The sequence below is a fragment of the Mandrillus leucophaeus genome, unplaced genomic scaffold (assembly GCF_000951045.1).
Source record: "Mandrillus leucophaeus isolate KB7577 unplaced genomic scaffold, Mleu.le_1.0 Scaffold394, whole genome shotgun sequence".
Lineage (NCBI taxonomy): Eukaryota > Metazoa > Chordata > Mammalia > Primates > Cercopithecidae > Mandrillus > Mandrillus leucophaeus.
Window position 1 is genome coordinate 2,915,353 of NW_012104187.1, and position 19,725 is coordinate 2,935,077.

A 19,725-nucleotide genomic window follows, 5' to 3' on the forward strand; every position below is an offset into this window, starting at 1 on the left:
GACCTTTTTGTCATTAAATAATGTCCTTTGTCTTTTGTAACAATTTTTGTGTTAAAATTGATTTTCCTAATATTGGTATAGCCACCCAGCTCTCTTTTAATTACTGTTTGCAAGGAATATCTTTTTTCATCCATTCACTTTTGACCTATTTGTATTTTGGTTCTAAAGTGAGTCTCTTATAGACACCATGTACAGTAAATCCTCTCTTGCCATCATCAGTAGAGTCTTAGAAACTGCCACTTGCAGTAAGTCTTTAAATAGCATCATTTCCTTCAATGTTGTTTCATTATAGCATGAAGAAAAAAATTGTTTTCATTGTATGTCATTTTACTTAAAGTTGCAGTATCTAAGAACCTTATCAATGACCGTAAGTGAGGACTTGCTGTGATGAGTCATGTTTGTTTTGAATTCATTCTGCCAATATCTGCATTTTAATTGGAGAATTTAACTCATTTAATTTTAAGGTAATTACAGACAAGGAGCGACTTATTTTTGCTATTTTGCTATTTGTTTTCTATATATTATATGTCTTCTTTGTTCTCCAGTTCCTCCATTACTGCCTTTTTTTGTATTCAGTTTTTTTTCCTAGAAAATAAATAAATAAAATAAAGCTATTTTATTCACTTTTCATTTCTTTTACTGTAGATCTTTATATTCTTAGTTTTTGCCATGGGAATTACAATTAACATCTTAATTTATAGCAATCCAGTTTGGATTAATACCAATTTAGTGTCAATCGTGTAAAAATTTTTGTTAGAATGTTAGATGCAGAAAGGAAAAATTAAAAATTAATTTGAAAAAAGAAAATAAAAAATGTTGCTTGTATAACAAGCACTATTCCCTATTCCTTATGTTGTTTATTGTCACAGATTACATTTTTATGTATATAATGTCTGCCATAGACATAGATTTATATTGTTTATGACATATTTGTAGTTACTGCTTTATGTAACTGTCTTTTAAATCATATAGAGTAAAATTGAAGTTACTAACCAAAATGCATTAATAATGACTTTTATATTTATCTATGTAGTTACCTGTTTTAGTCTGTGCTACTATAACAGTATGCTTTATGCTGGGTAATTTATAAACAACAGAAATTTGTTGCTCACAGTTCTAAAGGCTGGGAAGTCCAAGATCAAGATACCAACATATTCACTGTCTGGTGAGGGCCCGTTCCTCTTAGATAGTCCCTTCTGTGTGTCCTCCCAGGGCAGAAGGCCAAAAAAGGCACAGGTCTATGGGACATCTTTTACAAGGGCACTAATCCCATTTGACCTAATCACTTCTTAGAGGCCCCACCTCTTAATGCCATCACATGGAGTATTAGATTTCAACACATGAGTTTTGGAGGGATGCAAACATTCAGACCACAGCATTATCTTTATCAGTGTTTTTTATTTCTTTGTGCTGATTTGAATTACTTTTTTTTTTTCTTTCAGCTTGAAGGACTCCTTATAGCATTTCTTATAAAGCATATCTACTAGCAATGAATTCCAGTTTTTTTAACTGGGATATCATAATTTCTTTTGTTTTTGAGGGATAGTTTTGTTGGATATAGACTTCTTGGTTGATAGATTTTTTTTTTCCTGTTACTTTACTACCGTCTAGCTTCTATAATCTCTGATGAGAAATTAGCTGTTAACATTATTGGGGATCCCTTATACATGATAAGTTGCTTCTGTTGCTGCTTTTGGGACTCTTTCTTTTAACAGTTTGATTATGATGTTTCTAGGTATGGATCTCTTTAGTTTTCTCCTACTTCGGGTTTGTTGAGATTCTTAGATACATAGGTGTATGTCTTTTATCAGTTTTTGAAGTTAGATGTCATTTTTTCTTCAAATATGTTTTCTGTCTCCTTTTCTCTGTCTTCTCCCCTCTTGGAGGTCCCTTATGTGTTTGTTGGTACTTTTAATAGTGTTCCACAGGTCTCTTAGGCTTTGTTCATTTTATTCATTTTTTTTCTTTCTGCTCCCCAGATCAGGTAATCTCTGTTGATCTAAGTGTTCATTGATTCTTTCTTCTGCCTACTCAAGCCTGCTGTTGAGCCCCAACTAGTAAAATTTTCATTTCAATTATTGTATTTTGCTAGTCCAGAATTTCTATTTTGTTTTTTTAAAGTTTATTTTTGTTGATATTCTCAATTATGTGAGACATTATTCTCATACATTCCTTTAGTTCTTTGTACATACTCTTTAAGCATATTTAAAATAATTGATTTAGAGTCTTTGCCTAGTAAATGCAATATATGGACTTCCTCAGGTACAATTTCTTATTTATTTTTTTCCTCTGTGTGAGGATCATACTTTCTTGTTTCTTTACATGCCTCATAATTTTTTATTGAGTATTAGACATTTTAGATATATAATGTGGCAGTGATATTTTCTACTTTCTTAGAGGTTTTTGTTGCTGCTTATTGTAGTTGGTGGTGTTTGTCTAGTGACTTTTGTAGACACTTTTGTAAAGTTTTTATTCTGTGCTGTGTGTGGCCACTAGAATTTCTGTTCAGTTAGCTTAGAATCTCTGGTCAACTAATGATTTGGCAGTTATTTTCTTAATAGTTGGAGCCAGAAATATATAGTCATGCATCACTTAATGACAAGGATGCATTCTGAGAAATGCATCACTTGGCAATTTTGTCTTTGTGTGAATATCGCAGTGTATTTATACAAATCCAGATGGTATAGCCTACTGCAAACCTAGGCTATATGGTATAGCCTATTGCTCCTAGGCTACAAACCTGTATAGCGTGTTACTGTACTGAACACTGTAGGCAGTTGTAACACAAAAGTATTTGTGTATCTAAACATATTTAAACATAGTAAAAATACAGTATAATAGGTAAAAAATGTACGTGTATAGGATATTCACTATGACTATATCTTGCAGGAGTGGAAGTTGCTCTGGGTGGGTCACTGAGTAAGTGGTAAGTGAATGTGAAGGCCTAGGACATTACTGTACATCGTATAAACACTGTACACTTAGACTACACTAAATTTATTAAAAATATGTGATCTCTTCAATGATAAATTAACCATACCTTATTATGTAACATTACTACTTTATAAACTTAGCTTTTTGACTCTTTTGTAATAACACTTAGCTTAAAACACAAACTCATATATACCTGTATAAAAAATTTTTGTATCCTTATAAGCTTTTTTCTATATTTAAAATTATTTGATTTTTTTTACTTTTTAAGCTTTCTTGTTAAAAATCAAGACACAAATACACATGAGCTTAGGTCTACACAGGGTCATGATCATTAATATCACATGTCATTTAATTGGAAGGTCTTCAGGGTCAGTAACATGCTTGGAACTGTCATCTTTTATAACAGTGCCCCTTCTGGAATACCTCCTGAAGGACCTGCTTGAAACTGTTTTACACTTTATTTCTTCTACATATTTTTTTTAAAATTGCCCTCTGAAATAACCGTAATAGTATAGTAAATACATAACCCCGTAACATAGTCGTTTATTATCATCAAATATTATGTACAATACACAGTTGTACATACTATACTTTTATACAACTGGCAGCACAGTAGGCTTGTTTACACCAGCCTCCCCATAAACACATGAGTAATACATCGCACTGTGACATTAGGAAGGGTAACATGTCACTAGAAGATAGGAATTTTTTAGCTCCATTGTATTGTATTCTTATGGGACCACCATCATATATGTGATTCATTGTTGATGGGAACATTGTTATGTGGTGTATGACTATATAAATATAAATAAATAAATTTTATATATATATATATATTTCCAGTGTTTGCCAGTAGACTATGTATATCTTGGGGCCATGCCTTCAATACTTAGTTGGGCAGTTTACATCTTTCTTATCTTCAGTTTCTGCTTGTGCAGAGCCTGAAGATCAGCCAGAAGCGAGAACTTAGGGCCTTCTCAAGTGTTTCTGAGCATGTGCTCTGTCCTGGGCACACACATGGCCATCTAGTTTCCAAGGAATACGTAGGACTAGATGTCATGTCACTTTTCACAAGGAACATGTCACTTTTCAGTCTGTGTGCCCAAGCTTTTTGAGAGCTTGTTTGGAGATTCTAGCAGGGGAGCGCAGCTACTTATATACCCTTGACTGAAGACTGGTCCTCCTCTATCAGAGATGGTTGTCCTTTTGGACTGAGCATGCAGCTTCAGGAGGGACGCACATGGAGTGGTGAGGGAAGAAGGGGACACCCGCCTACCCAGCCAGATCAGCCAAATCAACCCTGGCGATCAGTGGGGTGACAGATGTCGCAGCCAGATCCACCTCACATCCCCAAGCTTTTTGATAATTAACCGTAGCTTACTATATAACATTTCTACTTGATGAACTTTTTAATTTTTTATCTTTTTGACTCTTTTGTAATAATGCTTAGCTTAAAACACAAACATATATGTAGCTCTATAAAAATATTTTTGTATCCTTTCAAGCTTTTTTCTATATTTATAGAAACAATTTATTATATCCATTGTTTGCCTCAATTGCTACCCCTTACCCCATTCAGCACTGGCTAATACATTTGCCTGTAGGCCAGGCACGGTGGCTCTTGCCTCTAATCCCAGCACTTTGGGAGGCCAAGGCAGGTGGATTACTTGAGCTCAGGAGTTTGAGACCAGCCTGGGCAACATGGCAAAACCCGATTTCTACAAAAAATAAAAAACAAATAAATAAAGTTGCCTTTAAATGTTTACGACAGATGGCCTATCTGCCCTGGCAGAGCTCTGAGTGTGGCAAAATAAAAGCAAGCCCTTTACACAGTTTAAGCCAACAGAGAGGTTAAAACAAAACAACCACAGATCTTTGAGAACAAGGTAAACTCTGATCCCTCTGGCACCAGGAACCTAACCAAGGCCTTAGGTTGGCATCGTTAAGACCCTTAGTGAGAATCATCTTTTTCTTAAGTGCTTGCCTAATTGCTGTAAATTTTGACAGGTTTTCAGAGATCAAATACAGTTGATTCTGACAGTTTTTGTCAGGTTATTTTCACTGTTTCTGTGGAGGGACGAACTTGGAGTTCCCTAACATGCTGTTTTTTGCTGACATGCCATTGCATTGTTTCCATTTTGATAAGCTTACATTATTTTCAGGTTTTGTTGTTGTTGTTGTTTTGGAGACAGGGTTTCACTGTGTCACCCAGGCTGGAGTGCAGTGGTGCAGTCATGGCTCACTGCAGCCTCAACTTCCTGGGCTCAAGTAACACGCCCACCTCAGCCTCCCAAGTAGCTGGAATTACAGGCGCATGCCACCACACCCAACTAATTTAAAAACTTTTTTTGCACTGATGGAGTTTTTCCATGTTGCTCAGGCTGGTCTCAGACACTTGGGCTCAAGTGATCTGCCTGCCTCAGCCTTCCAAAGTGTTAGGATTACAGGCGTGAGCCACCACACCCAGCCTCAGAGTGTTTTGTTTTGTTTTGTTTTTCAAAAGTTAAGATACGTTTCTTCTTCATAGAGGTCACCTGACTGTTAATAATTCATGTTTAGCTTGCCAACCATGAATGGTTAGGTTGCACATTTAGAAGGAAGAGAATTCTAACAGATGAATCCAGTAGATCTGAGTTAAAGATAGCCATTTCACTCACGTGCTATCAAAAAATTTTCTCTCCAAGCTAGAGAGATAAAACATCTAATCCAGTGAATATGGGAGATGAATGTTCTAACATTCAGGTCTCTAATAGAAATGTGATGTCAAATGTATTAGACAAGCCAATACATACCACGGTCTTTACCTTTAAAGCTCCAGTGGAACATATTCACATTGTAGTTATGTGGACATGTTCCGTATAGTTTATCAGGTCAAGAATGTAACAGTTGTTCTCACTACCTTCCCAAAACTCTGTCTCATTGGGAAGTTAGCCCAAATCTGAAGCTAAACAGCCAACATAAAGAGATCTGATTCTAAAGCAATATTTTCTGAGTTTGAATTCATTGAATACCTAATATTAAATGAATACATAAGCTAGTTTGAAGTACAGCTTATCTAGAGCATGTCTTTGTAGATAAGAAAATCTTCATGTTTTTCACCTGTATCTACTTGAGGTAGAATTTATTGGTGAAATAACTCTACTGGATAGATTCTCAAGACGAAAATAGTCAGGCAATATTTGTGTATAAAGAACAGAGCCCTGTTCCTTAGAAGAGAGCTGTCTGTATCTGTAGCTGAGTGAAAAACAACATGAGGTTGGTGAACTGTATCCTAAGATGTAATAATCTGGGGGACCAGGAGGATGAGCCAAGAGGGTGGGAGATAAGGCTAAAAAAATTGGAAAACATAGGTGACAAAGGCATCTGGTAGCTGCTCAAGGATTTAGAGTAGGAGAGCTGTCTGACCACATTTACATTTGGGGTACATATGGTGGCAGAAAAATGGAGGATTGGGGATCAGAATGGCAAGACTGGAAGCAGGGAAATGCCTTAGGTTACTATTAGTTGTTTTTATTTTTAAGTAAGAAATGTTCCATAGTGAGCATGTATTAATTTTGTAATAGAAGAAAATACATAGCTATTATTTTGTATGAAATATACTTGTTGAATAATTTATGATATAGTCCCAATTTTTAAAAAATCTAAGATTAAAATCCCAATTAGAGATTGGTTATTCAGTTGACACTTGATGTCTTTGCTCAACAAAAGGATTCATCATAAATTTTCATTAAATAATCATTTGTTTCTACCACGTTATCTGTAGTCTATGTAGGGAACATGTCAATTTTATTAAGGAAATTAGAATGAAAATTACAACCATGTTACCTGCAGTACTTTACTAATTTTTATAGCTCCGCAGCCTTCCACAAGTCACAAAAATACTCACACCCCGGGTAACATACTAGTCTGGAGCAACAAGCCCCAGAAAACTGATAATAAAAATAATGGTTTGTAAAGACAAGCCTGACAGACTAATTGTAGCTTCACTTTGTCTCTCTCCAACTCTGTTTAAAAACTATTGATAATATTTAGTCCCAGGTATATAGATTTTTTTGTGTTGGTTTGGTTTGGTGTTTTCATCATTTGAACTTCTTAGTAGTTTTTGGAATGACAGTCCGCTATCAAATGAGAGACATTTAATAAGCAAGTTTACTCTCATTTTTCCCAATACGAGTATGTTATTTGAATATACTTTAAGTTTAATACAGATCAAGTTTTAAACTCCAGCCAGGCACGGTGGCTCACACCTGTAATCCTAGCTAGCACTTTGGGAGGCCGAGGTGGTTGGATCACTTGAGGTCAGGAATTCGAGACCAGCCTGGCCAACATGGGGAAATCCTGTCCCTACTAAAAATACAAAAATTAGCTGGGTGTGGTGGCGCATGCCTATTATTCCAGCTACTCTGGAGACTGAGGCACAAGAATCTCTTGGACCCAGAAAGTGGAGGTTGCAGTGAGCTGAGATTGTGCCAGTGTACTCCAGCCTGGGTGATAGAATCAGACTGTCTCAAGGAAAGTTTTAAAACCTACTTGACAGTGTATTCTTTGTTATTATTATGCATTTTATACTGGCCATGTAGAAATGATGTTGTCTGATTTTACCTGTACACACAGGATTATATAAAATGTAATTTTAATATCCACTTAATCTAAGTACTGAACCATGGTAACCTTTTAAATATATTTAAACTATACTAGTAATACATAAATATTGGGCAAATTTATTTTTATGAACCAGACTGAGGAGGCTGGCCAACATTGAAAATACCCTTTAAAGTACTGAGTAAATAAGTATAGTATATTTAACTCTTTCTAATGATAATAATTTTTGATAAATGCGAATTTAACTCTCTTCAGATAGGCATGCTTTTTGACATGTGAAAGTGAGATTCCGTAAGTTGCTGCTAAGATGATAAACTCAATATAAATAACAATAGAGAAACCATACAGTTAGCCTGGGATTCAGAAATTGGCTTTAACATTTGCCAATAAATGAAGAGTTTCTTTGAAGGCACACAGATGTATTAATTTTTAATTTGTTTCTTTTTGATCTCCTAATTGCTGAAAAAGATTTATTGGTTAATTTTAGGAAGGCAAGTGTTTGAAAAGTTTCGCCAAATACTGTCTTCTTTAAATGACTGTATGGTAATGAAAAGTTAAGAGGAGAGCCAAATTAGATTGAATAATTGTTCAGTCATGTGGGTCAGGCTAGTTGCATAGCCTGGTTGTTAGACTGATTGCTCAAATTACATTGCCTGGGGTCCTGCACTTGGTTGGCTGTCTTCTCAGATCTTAACAAGGTTCTGGGAATTTCTTTTTCTGACAAAGTTTGCTTTGTATTTTCCCCTCCCCCTACCACCTCCAGGATGCATCATCTGCAGACATCAGAAAAGCATATCGTAAGCTTTCACTAACTTTACATCCAGACAAGAATAAAGATGAAAATGCAGAAACTCAGTTTAGACAAGTAAGTGAAATATGCTATTATATATATTTTTGTGACAAATGTATTAGTATGTTGATGGTAGAAATATTCACTTATATATGGAATATTTTCATTTGTAAATGAGGTAGTAGTTTAAAATATAGTGTATATGTTTTCAAGTTTTTACAAAATACATTTTTACCATTTTGTATTAGCATCTCTAAATTCTTGGAGGGTCATAATTGTCATAATTTTCTTGTCTAAATTACAGCTTTTGTTTTTAAAATGCACATTTTAAGATAAGTATTACTTTTGTAACTGTCACAAAGGTTTATTTTGATATCAAGCATTTTTAACCTCTTAAGGTACTACCAAAACGTAAAGTGTTACTTATAATTGAGATTTCATCTGTTTATTGTATATATGGGCACATAGGATTTTCTGCATGTGTATTGTAGTGCCTTCACCCTCCTACGTGATTTCTTATAGTTGAGAGTATTTTTATTTTAAAGTAATGCTTTTATTTTAGTTGGTGGCCATTTATGAAGTTTTAAAGGATGATGAACGAAGGCAGAGGTGAGTGTTCATTTCTGCTTTTGAATTCAGATGTTATCATTTCATGCAACAGTTTATAAAGAATTAAGTCTCCTTAAACATTTTGTTATGTTAGTATTTTATTTTTGTTTCTTCCAAGAAATGCAGTGTTTTAAAAATGTGTGTTTGAAGCAGAGTTAACTTTATTGAAAGTATTCACTAGATTGATTCAATACTTACAAGCTTCAGGATTGTAAGTCATAATGTTAGCGAGTCCTGGCTTCCTTAATACGACTTTTAACGTGAGTGTTTATGCCCTGGGAAATGCAAATACTGCTTGAATTCAAATAAATGTCCATTCTTTCCCATATGTCAGTAATAGCTCCTATCTGTGCCTGGTGCTTGGTGCTTTTTCCCCCACTATTCCTTAAATGTTTGAATTAGACCGTAGTGATAGTCAAGTTAGTACTCTTTCTTGATATTTCCTCACTCTCAAAATAACCCAATTATATAAGCTTCTGTAAGCCTGTAGAAGATAGGGGTGGAAGAAAACTTCGCTTCTTATGTCTATTTCTTTTGCCTCCTTCCCTTCCTTTACTCTGCTCCGGCGATTCTGCATTGAGGGTTAAACTTCAGAGTGGAGGCAGTCCCTCACGCTAAGACTTCTCTGTGCCCCTTTCAGAAGAGTGGCAATATATTTATGTAGTAGTTTATAATGCCAGTGACTTAAGAGGAGATTACACAGAGGCCCCTTTCCTCTACTCCTACAGAATGTATGGAATGTAGACATCATTTCAGCAACCTTCTAAGTTTTTTAAGTCATACGACAACACATATGCACATACACAACTAAAACAATAGTTTCACAAAATACTTCTTATTGCAAGTTAAACACATCATTTTCTATTCTAGGCTAGACTAGTCTTTTGATGTTTTTTATTTATTTATTTTTTTAAAATGTTGGTTGTAGTTCACTAAACTGATTTCATGAGACACTAGTGGACCACAATCCAAAATTTGAAAATGTTGTTCTACAGTACAAGAGTACCTTTAAAAAACAAAGCAAAACAACACCTAGGTATTTGAGATTTAGGCAAAAGCCAACTTAAATATCTGTATCCTTAAATAGGGGGGTAATACATCTTTAGACAACTCTGTAAATTATGCTGTTACATTCTGAATCTTTCCTCAAATGTATTATCTGGAATTAGTCTGTATCCTAAAATGTTAGCTACCATTCTTGATTCTCATCTTAACCATTTAATTTGAATACCTCTGCTTGTCAGATTGCAAAGCACAAGGATTCAAGATCTTCTCTTAAAGTGTTCTTCGCTTTATAACAAGGGCTGGCATTGGTCCAGATACCATAGCAGACATTCCTCTGGTTTGAGATAATCCATAGTGTTGAAAGAGTCCAAGAAGTGTATTGAAAGAAGTTTTGGTCATTCTGCGCATATTTTCTAGTTAGTTTCTCTGTGAGCCCTAGTTTTGTTTCACACATTTAAGAATGTGTCTGTAAAGGTAGCTTTATTTAGTCTTCTAATATCTTTGGCTTGAGGTGTTTTCTTTTTGTTTGTTGTTATTTTAAGTCAGTAAACTTTGTAATTTCTTTCAGTTACCAAAATTATTTCTATCTTTTCAAAACAAATCACTTCTTATATATAAATTGTTTCTTCATTAACATGGAATCATCTATTAATAAATAACATCATCTCTTTAGGATTAGTTCTCTCATTTATTTTAGAGAGTTGATAGAAAAAAATGAATGTGACAGTTACACAAACAGCTGTAGTATTTATACCCCTTGAGGCACAAGTAACTCTTTGGTAGCTGGTTTTCCTTGAGGCAAAAGTCTTAACTAATCAAGCTAAGAATCACTTCTCTAAAGCTTGTGCCTGAGGCCAGGTGACCTGTGAGTATTTAAACATAGGAGACAGACATCTCTGCAGACAATTACTTAATGTTTATAATTCCTTTAGGGAAAAAAAAGAAGAGCACAGTCAGCATTATCTTCAAAAGAAGATTATCTACATATTGATATAAAAAAATACTTTTTGGTATCACTATTATTTACTATAAATATTCATTAAATAATACTTTCAAATGTGTAACCTTCCAGGAATTGGTAATTTGGGAAATTGTCAGACATGTTTCCTATTTATTTCCCTTTTATATAATTGTGTTTTCTCTGAAATCAGATGCATTATTTGAATTTTGCTGGAAAAGAGAATAGCAGTGAAATTGATAAATTAACAAACCAAATAACTTTTTGTAGAAAAAGAAAAAAGGAAACGCTGACTGGGTACAGTGGCTCACATCTGTAATCTTATCTCTTTGGGAGGCTGAGAAGGGCAGATCCCTTGAATTCAGGAGTTCGAAACCAGCCTAGGCAACATGACGAAACCTCGTCTCTGCAAAAAATACAAAAGTTAGCCTGGCATGGTGGCACATGCCTGTAGTCCCAGCTACTCAGGAGGCTGAGGTGGGAGGATTGCTTGAACCCCAGAGGCAGAAGTTGCAGAGAGCTCTAATTGCGCCACTGCGCTCAGCCTGGGCCGCAGAGCAAGACCCTGTCTCAAAAGAAAAAAAGAGGAAAAAGAAAAAGTCCGCTTTGTTTGATTTTTTTTTTAACGTCCTTATTTGGGTATAATTTGCATACAGTAAAAGTCACCTGTTTTAAGTATACAGTTAAATGCTTTTTAGTAAATTTACAGGCTTCTGCAAACCATCACCACAGTCCAGTTTTAGAACATTTACATCATTTCAAAAAAGCTTTAGCCCATTTGCAGTAATTCTTCACCCTGATCTGCAGCTCCAGGCAATTACCGTTCTATTTAGTGTATTTATAAATTTGTCCTTTCTGGACATTTCGTATAAATGGAATCATGCAATATGTAGTTTTTTGTATGTGGCTTCTATTAACATAAGGTTTTTGAGATTCATCCATATTGTAGCATATACCAGTAGTTCGTTCTTTTCTATTGCTGAACAGTATTCCATCGTATGGATATACCACTTATGTTTATCTGTTCACTAGTTGATGGACATGTGGGTTGTTTCCAGTTTGGGGCTATGATGAACAAGGCTTCTGTGAACATTCACATAAACTTCAGATAGACATATGTTTTCATTTCTTTTGGTTAGATTCCTAGGAGTGCAATTGTGAATAAACGTTTAAGCCTTTTTCTCCCCCAAGAACATAGACTACAGCTTGAAAACACACTTATGTACTGCATAATGACATTTCACTCAATGAGGGACCACATATACAATGCTAGCCGAGCGCAGTGGCTCACACCTGTTATCCCAACACTTTGGGAGGCTGAGGTGGGAGGATGGCTTGAGCCCAGGAGTTTGAGACCAGCCCTGGCAACATAGCTAGACCCTATCTCTACAAAAAATAAAAAAATTAGCAGGGTGTGGTGTTGCATGCCTGTAGTCCCAACTACTTGGGTGGCTGAGATGGGAGGATTGCTTGAGCTACTTGGGAGGCTGAGATGGGAGGATTGCAAGGCTGCAGTGAGCCATGATCGTGCCATTGTACTCCACCCTGGGCGAGAGAGTGAGACCTCATCTCTAAAACAACAACCACAGCAACAAAAAAACCCAATGTTTGTCGCATAAGATTATAATATGGTATTTTTACTGTACCTTTTCTGAGTTTAGATATACAAATACTTACCATTGTGTTATAGTTGCCTACAGTATTCAGTACAGCAGCATGCTATACAGGTTTGTAACCTAGAAGCAATAGGCTACCATGTAGCCTACATGTGTAGAAACTGTACCACATAGGTTAATGTAAGTACACCATGATGTTCACACAACGAGGAACTTGCCTAACGGTTTGCCTAATTATGCATTTCTGAGACCCAATCACTGTCATTACTAAAGCATGCCTATAACAGGTTTTCGTGGTTATTGTAAGAAAGCCTAGCTTAGCAGCCTTCTCTAAACTCTTTAGCTAACTTATTTTGGGTAACAGTAGCCCAGCTATGTTCCAACAAATTTTTATGAGTGCCCTGAATGTTAGTTGAGGTAAAGTACTGAGTACCAGCCATTACATTTATATACTAGATTGCGCTTTAGTAATATTAACATAGCTACTTTTGTTTAAAATATATTATGAATTTTTAACCAGTCTTCTTTTGCTAACCCAGTTGTGAAACTTTAAAATTTTTTGTCTGTTTCATGTTACTATATTTATATAAGTTGAATGTGTTTTTAGTTTACTAAATAACGTTTTATTTACAAATGCAAAGTATAGTTATTCAGCCTTAATATGTTAAACTTTTATAAATTCATTAACTAGTTATTGTAAATGTGATTACAGGTGTGTTCGAATCAAAATAAACGTTAAGTCTGAGAATAGAAAATTTATTTTAGCACCTTTCCTAAATAAAGTGCAGTGTACCACAATTTTTGGCATATATATTTTTTTTCAAAGAAGAATGAGAGCAATTAGTTTAGACATGTTTTCTGTTTATAATGTTTGTACAAGTAGTTTTTATTCAAAGTTTCAAAATGTTACCTAAATGGAAATTATGTTATTATTGTTTTAAACTAAAAATTCCAGCTTTGTAATACAGAAAATTCGTAATTTAGGCACATGCTAGAATTATTTAAATATTCATTTTCATAATATACAGATTTTTAATTTTAGTTACATAATTACTATTTGATATTTCAAAAAATAGTAACGTTTTAAATTTCCATGCATTTTTCTGCTGGTAACTTGAAAAAAATTTTAAATTTGTTTTCCAGTGTTTGTATTAGCTTAAATATGTTTCATGAGTTGCAGATTATAGTATGAAACTCACTAATGAGTATGTAACCATTATTTTATGTTCATGATGTATATTGTAAGAAAATCAAGTGAAATAAACACACATTAGGCCATATGTTGGATGTGTGGAATTGATTAATGTTTTCATTTCCAAGAAAATTCCATTGTAATTCCCTGTGATCTTTAGCATTAGTGATATTTTTTATCGTAGAGATCTGTTTCTTTATATCTTACAACACATACATTTGTACATTCTTAATCTGACTTTAACAAATAGTTGAGAACAGTTTGTATGAATCCCAAATACAGAGCATTTTAACAGTGTTATATGTTTAAATACAGAAAAGCCTAATAAAGTGATGTTTTAAATTTTATGTGTCAACACAGTATTTCTTCTTAAATAACTTATGAAAATAGTGTCTGTGTGTACTTTAAGAAATTTATTTTCAATGTTTCATCAGGAAAGCAGTAATTTATCTTTTAACAGCATATATTCTAAAAAGTGAACTATAATGGAAGCTATCTTTCCTTAAAATGGCCAGTTGTGTGAGCCATAATATTCATTGATAGTAAAATCAATAGAGCATTGATTCAAAGCTTAATCCTTAGAGACTGTTATTTAGAGTGACAGACATAGCCTAGTAAATATCTAGTTCTGTTTAATGTGTTCAGTGCATGAGGTTTTGCTATCTTGAATGTGTGCACTAAATACAATTTATACGTAGGGTAGAAAATAGTAGCTATTAACAGACACATAGCACTTTCAGTTATGATGGTGATAAAATATTTGATAAGAAATTCTTAGCTATGAGTTCAGCTGTTTTCTCTTCTGCTATAGTTCAGTTATATCCAAAGCAAATTTAATACTTAAGAGTGCTATTAAGGAATTGTCTCCATTTTCTTAGATGTTCTTTATCAATAACTATACTTTTTTTCCTGAAATTATTTCATGGGAGAGGTTTGCTAAAAATAATGATTTTTATATTCACCTTTTTTCCCCCCTCAAGAAATCTGAAGTAGAATATGGATTGAGAATAGATTCAGGACTTAAGATTGATTGGACTTCATTTGAATGTTGTAATCTTATGTTAGAGCACTTGAAACCTTTTTACCTATACATTTCTCATTTAAAATGAGCCGGCTTTTATAAGATTGATTTAAACATAAATTTTTGATAACATGAATGATAGTTTCTTATGAAGTCATATTATTATATCTTGATGTTAATATTCAAGCATTTCGATAAATATTGAAAAAGAATAACACCAGGTTTTTCTGATCTAGCTACTACCAAACCATACATTAATTTGTAGACTCTTGTATATTACACAATTTGCTTTTTAAGAGTTTAGTACTAATTAATGACCTTTCCTTTCAAAATTGGTAATTCCAATTTGATGATACTGTTATTAATAACCTAAGTTGATCAAAAAGGTTTTCTAGATTTGCTAATAAAATATATTTTGCATTTATATCTGATGTTTTTCTACTGAAAAAAGAAGTTGCCTGTAATAAATCCTCTGCTTTATTTTTTTAGCATATCTCCAAGGTATCAATTTAATAACTATCAAAGTAGCTACTGCAGTTGTTGCATTTAAATTGATTTACATGTCAAGACTGGCAGTTTAGCAGCTGCGCTATTATTCCTAGATCGGTCAATTTACTTGAGAAAAACCTACTACTGAGTTCTACTGACCTGCCTGACAATATAGGCCCTATTTCTATTCCTGTAATTAGGCCTGCAACTAACTCAGAATATTTTTAATTAAAATATTTTGGTCAATGTGTTGCACCAAATTAGGCCTTTCAGTGAAGATTTAATTCTGGAAATAGTGTGATTAGAATATTTAATGAGTTGTGTTCAATTAAGATTAACAGGTTGTGTGTGTTGAACACAGTGTTTGTGTGTGACCATTTTGAGTTTTACAATCATAAATGTTACTCCTTATTTTTAACCTCAAAGATATTTGTTCAATAGTTGTCTGACAAGTAAATTTAAATTCAGTTGAAAATTTATTTTAAAGTAACTTTTTTATTCTGATAGTACCAAGAAAGCTGATTTGAAATGCATCAGCTTTTTAAAGGACTAGGAAAGCTTTTACTTGTTAATGTTCTTCTCTTCCAGCAAAAGCCAAAAATGAGGAAATTGCCACTTAAATGTTTACAAATAAACAGTTGAGAAATCCAACGTAAACACTGGTTGTTTCCACATCTCTTTCTAATTTGGGAGTTTTTTATTTTCTAAAGGAATATAGCAATACGAAATTAAAAGGTACTAAATTTTATAGGCTTTTACCTCATTTAAAAGCTTTGATAAAATCATGTGTATAAATATTTCAGCATTGAGCCACCATAGTATAGGGGTAGAAATAAAAGCACTGACTAGAAAATTTATTCAGAATTTGATTCAATTAATATGTAATTCATGGTAACAAACAGCTCTTATCTTGATCTTTCTCCTGTTGAGATCCTTCTTTTTGTTGCTGACTTCAACGGTGGAGTCTTTACTATAGACTAGTAGACAGGTAGACTACATGTAGCTCGTTTAGTTTAGATGTCACTCCAGGAGTCACAACTTTGGGTGCTGCAAAAATATGAGATCTAGTATCCACAGTGTATTACTGGGCACTTTTTTGAAGGGTGTCAGTGACTAGAGCTATCTACAGTGCTTTGAATTTACTAGACATTATAATGCTGGGAATGTATGTAAACATTATCTATTTTGGATAAATTATTTTCTTTTTCCTCTTTGTAATATAGGCACAAATAATTTTTTTGTTTTTATTTTAAACTCCCCATGAAAAACTGTTATATTTGTACTGTAGGTATGATGATATTCTGATCAATGGACTCCCAGATTGGCGACAGCCTGTATTCTACTACAGGCGGGTGAGAAAAATGAGCAATGCTGAGCTGGCATTACTCTTATTCATTATTCTCACAGTGGGTCATTATGCTGTAGTTTGGTCAATCTACCTGGAAAAACAACTGGTAAGTATTAGTAATAAATCAAATGAACTAGCCTCCTTAATTTTATATGGAATTTCAGACATTTATTTTTCAACTGATGAAAATTTCTATTTCTCTGTGTATACTTCTTATTCTAATAGTTTTATACTCAATGTTTGACATATTTCTAAGTCAAGAAGAACCCATGAAATAAGAAAATATTCTTCTTTTAAAAAATGTGGCACTTAAGTTTATTATAAAACTTTGTGAAAGCCCACATACGTAGCTGGGAATTAGAAGGTAGAACCATGTTTTAATTATCACCTTCCAAATAGAAATTTTTTAATGTAAGACTGACTTTAGATTTTTTTGTGTCATAGGCCTTTATATAATGAATGTTTACTTTTAAAATGTTTTAAGTAAATAAATAAAATTGGAAATGAATATAATATTCTAACTTCAAAGATCAATTGGTTAAAAAATTATTACACTTTTCTTGGTTTAATATGCTACTCTATAGTTTATTCTTCTGTGAGTTTTTATTTATATGTCAAAGATAATCAAACATATTTATCAGTATTCATGAATTAGCATCTGTTTACTTATTCCTTTTGAAGTGACATTATTAAAGTTGAATGAATGAGAAAAAGTGAGTTGAATGCTTTCTCTTCTTAGAAAACTTTGATTGCTATGGAGATGCACATGACTGACAGTGCTGAACTTCATGTGTGTTTAAGGCCTGGATACCATGGCAACAGTTATTGTGAAAGATTGATGATTTTACTTAATCATGTTGGACCCTACATACATTTGCATAAATGTTCCTCTATAATGTTTACCCTTCACAGAAGAGCCTAGATAACATTTGAAGTGTACATGTTAATGATAACCTGTAACCATAATTCTTTCCACATTAAGGATGAACTGCTAAGTAGAAAAAAGAGAGAAAAGAAAAAAAAGACTGGCAGCAAGAGTGTGGATGTATCCAAACTTGGTGCTTCAGAAAAAAATGAAAGGTGAGAGTATATAAAAATACTTCATGATTTGAAGCTGTTTTAAAATACATCTTTAATATGATTCAACTTCATATGTATGTCTATTTACATGTGCTCTCATTTATATCTGTGGTAGTCTTATAAAAGACTAATAAGGTGCCATTGTTTATGAGACAAATTCTAATCTTAAGCAAAATTTCTTCCGGTTTTTTTCCCCTATATGAAAGGTTAATATATATTTAAATAATCCCTCAAATTCTTCTAGTTTGAAATTTTTATACTGAACTTTAGAAACAAAGTACTATTAGACGGACCTATCACTTAGCTCAGGAGTGACCGTATGTAGAGAGGCGGTGATATGCAGTACACTCAAAAAGATGCCACCATTTCTTCTATTGATTCATAGAAAGGAATAAAGGGTTTAAATAGTTCACACAGCAGGGCATGAACTGGGATCAATGAGGGATGGAGATCAGAGACTATTCTGCCTGTCTTCTATTCTGATGACATCAGTGAGTAATGCTTCAGTGAACTGCAAATGACATTAATTTTTATGTATTGGTTTGTTTATGCTACAGTCTTCATATCTGGTTGTCAGCACATGGGAACACTCTGATGATGGTTAGTTTTTTTATAGCTGAAGTAATCATAAGGCTTAATAATTCATTGTACAAAAGTGATGAAAAGCCCAGGTTAGAAAGAGGGCTTTTGTTTATCTTTGTAACTTGATTAGGAACCTCCTTCCCCAAAATCTTAGCCTGGTTTCTCTTACATGCTCTATATATATTGCATTTGTTGTGACTACTGTATTTCATGATAGCGTAAGTCAGTTATAAATATTTCAATGAATAATTTCTTTTTTTTTTTTTGTTGAAGTAGTCATTCAAAAAAGAGTTCATGATCTTTATAAAAATATTTTGTCTCCCACCTTTCTCTGTATATTCCTCATTTGTTGTATGGTGTTCTTTTTTTCCCTCCCTTTAGATTGCTGATGAAACCACAGTGGCATGATTTGCTTCCATGCAAACTGGGGATTTGGTTTTGCCTTACACTAAAAGCATTACCTCACCTAATCCAGGTAGAATGTACCTCTTTTATATAACATTAGATCCTTTATTTTTAATCATTCATGAAATAATTTATGCCCATGTTGGCTTTCTGAATGCCAATATGCAGTGGATGCTGTATAATGTTGATTGAGTAGGATTTTTGTAAGTTAAACCTAATTTAGACAATTCTAAGATTATTTAGATATCTGTTTCTGTAATTATCTTTCATAATGGTTTTAGATTGCCTTAGAGTCCCAAGATGCTAGAAAAAGAAAAAAAAATACTATCTTTAGTACAGAGATAAAAGCAATAAAAATTTAATCTACTGTTATCATTAAAAGCATAACCAGTAAAAAGGAACAGCATTCAAGTAGCTTGCCACTCATTATTTTAATAGCATTTAAGTACAGAGTGTTAAAAAAAAAAAAGAAAAACCAACCTTTACATGAACATCTGTATAATTATGCCAAAATATATATTGCTTTCCATTTTATTTGCAAATTTAAGAAGAGTGAGGACATTTTGTCTTATACAGGTAATCAGTTTCTGTTTCTATTTAGTCTTGATTAAATAATAAAAAATGTATATATATCATATTTATGTCAGTTTCTTTTTTTTTAATTTAGTATGTCAAAGCATATTAAATTATTGCTTTGTTAATTTTGATTATTGCATCAGGTTAGAAAATCCCCAACACGTAAATATTTGAAAGTCAATAAAACATTTTTTGGTGTACAGATTCTGAGGTTGAGATTGTAATTTTTGGAGAGAAAGGTTTTATTTTAGAAAATAAGTGTTTATAATCTAGAGGACCAGATAATATTCTATTCAGTTCTACCCACTTTGTAGTTATATAGTAGAGCTATTTTTCCTGATTGTTTAAGGAAGCTGACTACAACTTCTGCATTTTCCTTTATTTTTCTCATAATGAAAATTTTATATTTAAAGGAGAAATGAACCAAAATACTAGTGTACTTCTATCCTTTGAGAAATTACCAGTTTTTCCATCAGTTCATCTTAATAGTTATTGCTTATAGAATCTTATATTTTGTT

At 33.4% G+C, this 19,725-nt stretch overlaps 1 protein-coding gene across 1 annotated transcript in view; it reads left to right on the forward strand.

Annotated features, from left to right (window-relative positions):
* Window positions 1–19,725, forward strand: part of DNAJC1 (DnaJ (Hsp40) homolog, subfamily C, member 1) — a 233,883-nt gene that overhangs the window by 66,127 nt on the left and 148,031 nt on the right. Inside the window, exons 2-6 of the mRNA XM_011991332.1 lie at window positions 8,300–8,401; window positions 8,889–8,935; window positions 16,505–16,670; window positions 17,547–17,644; window positions 18,608–18,701. Of these exons, the coding sequence (XP_011846722.1) occupies window positions 8,300–8,401; window positions 8,889–8,935; window positions 16,505–16,670; window positions 17,547–17,644; window positions 18,608–18,701 (507 nt within the window). The remainder of the gene's footprint in view (window positions 1–8,299; window positions 8,402–8,888; window positions 8,936–16,504; window positions 16,671–17,546; window positions 17,645–18,607; window positions 18,702–19,725) is intronic.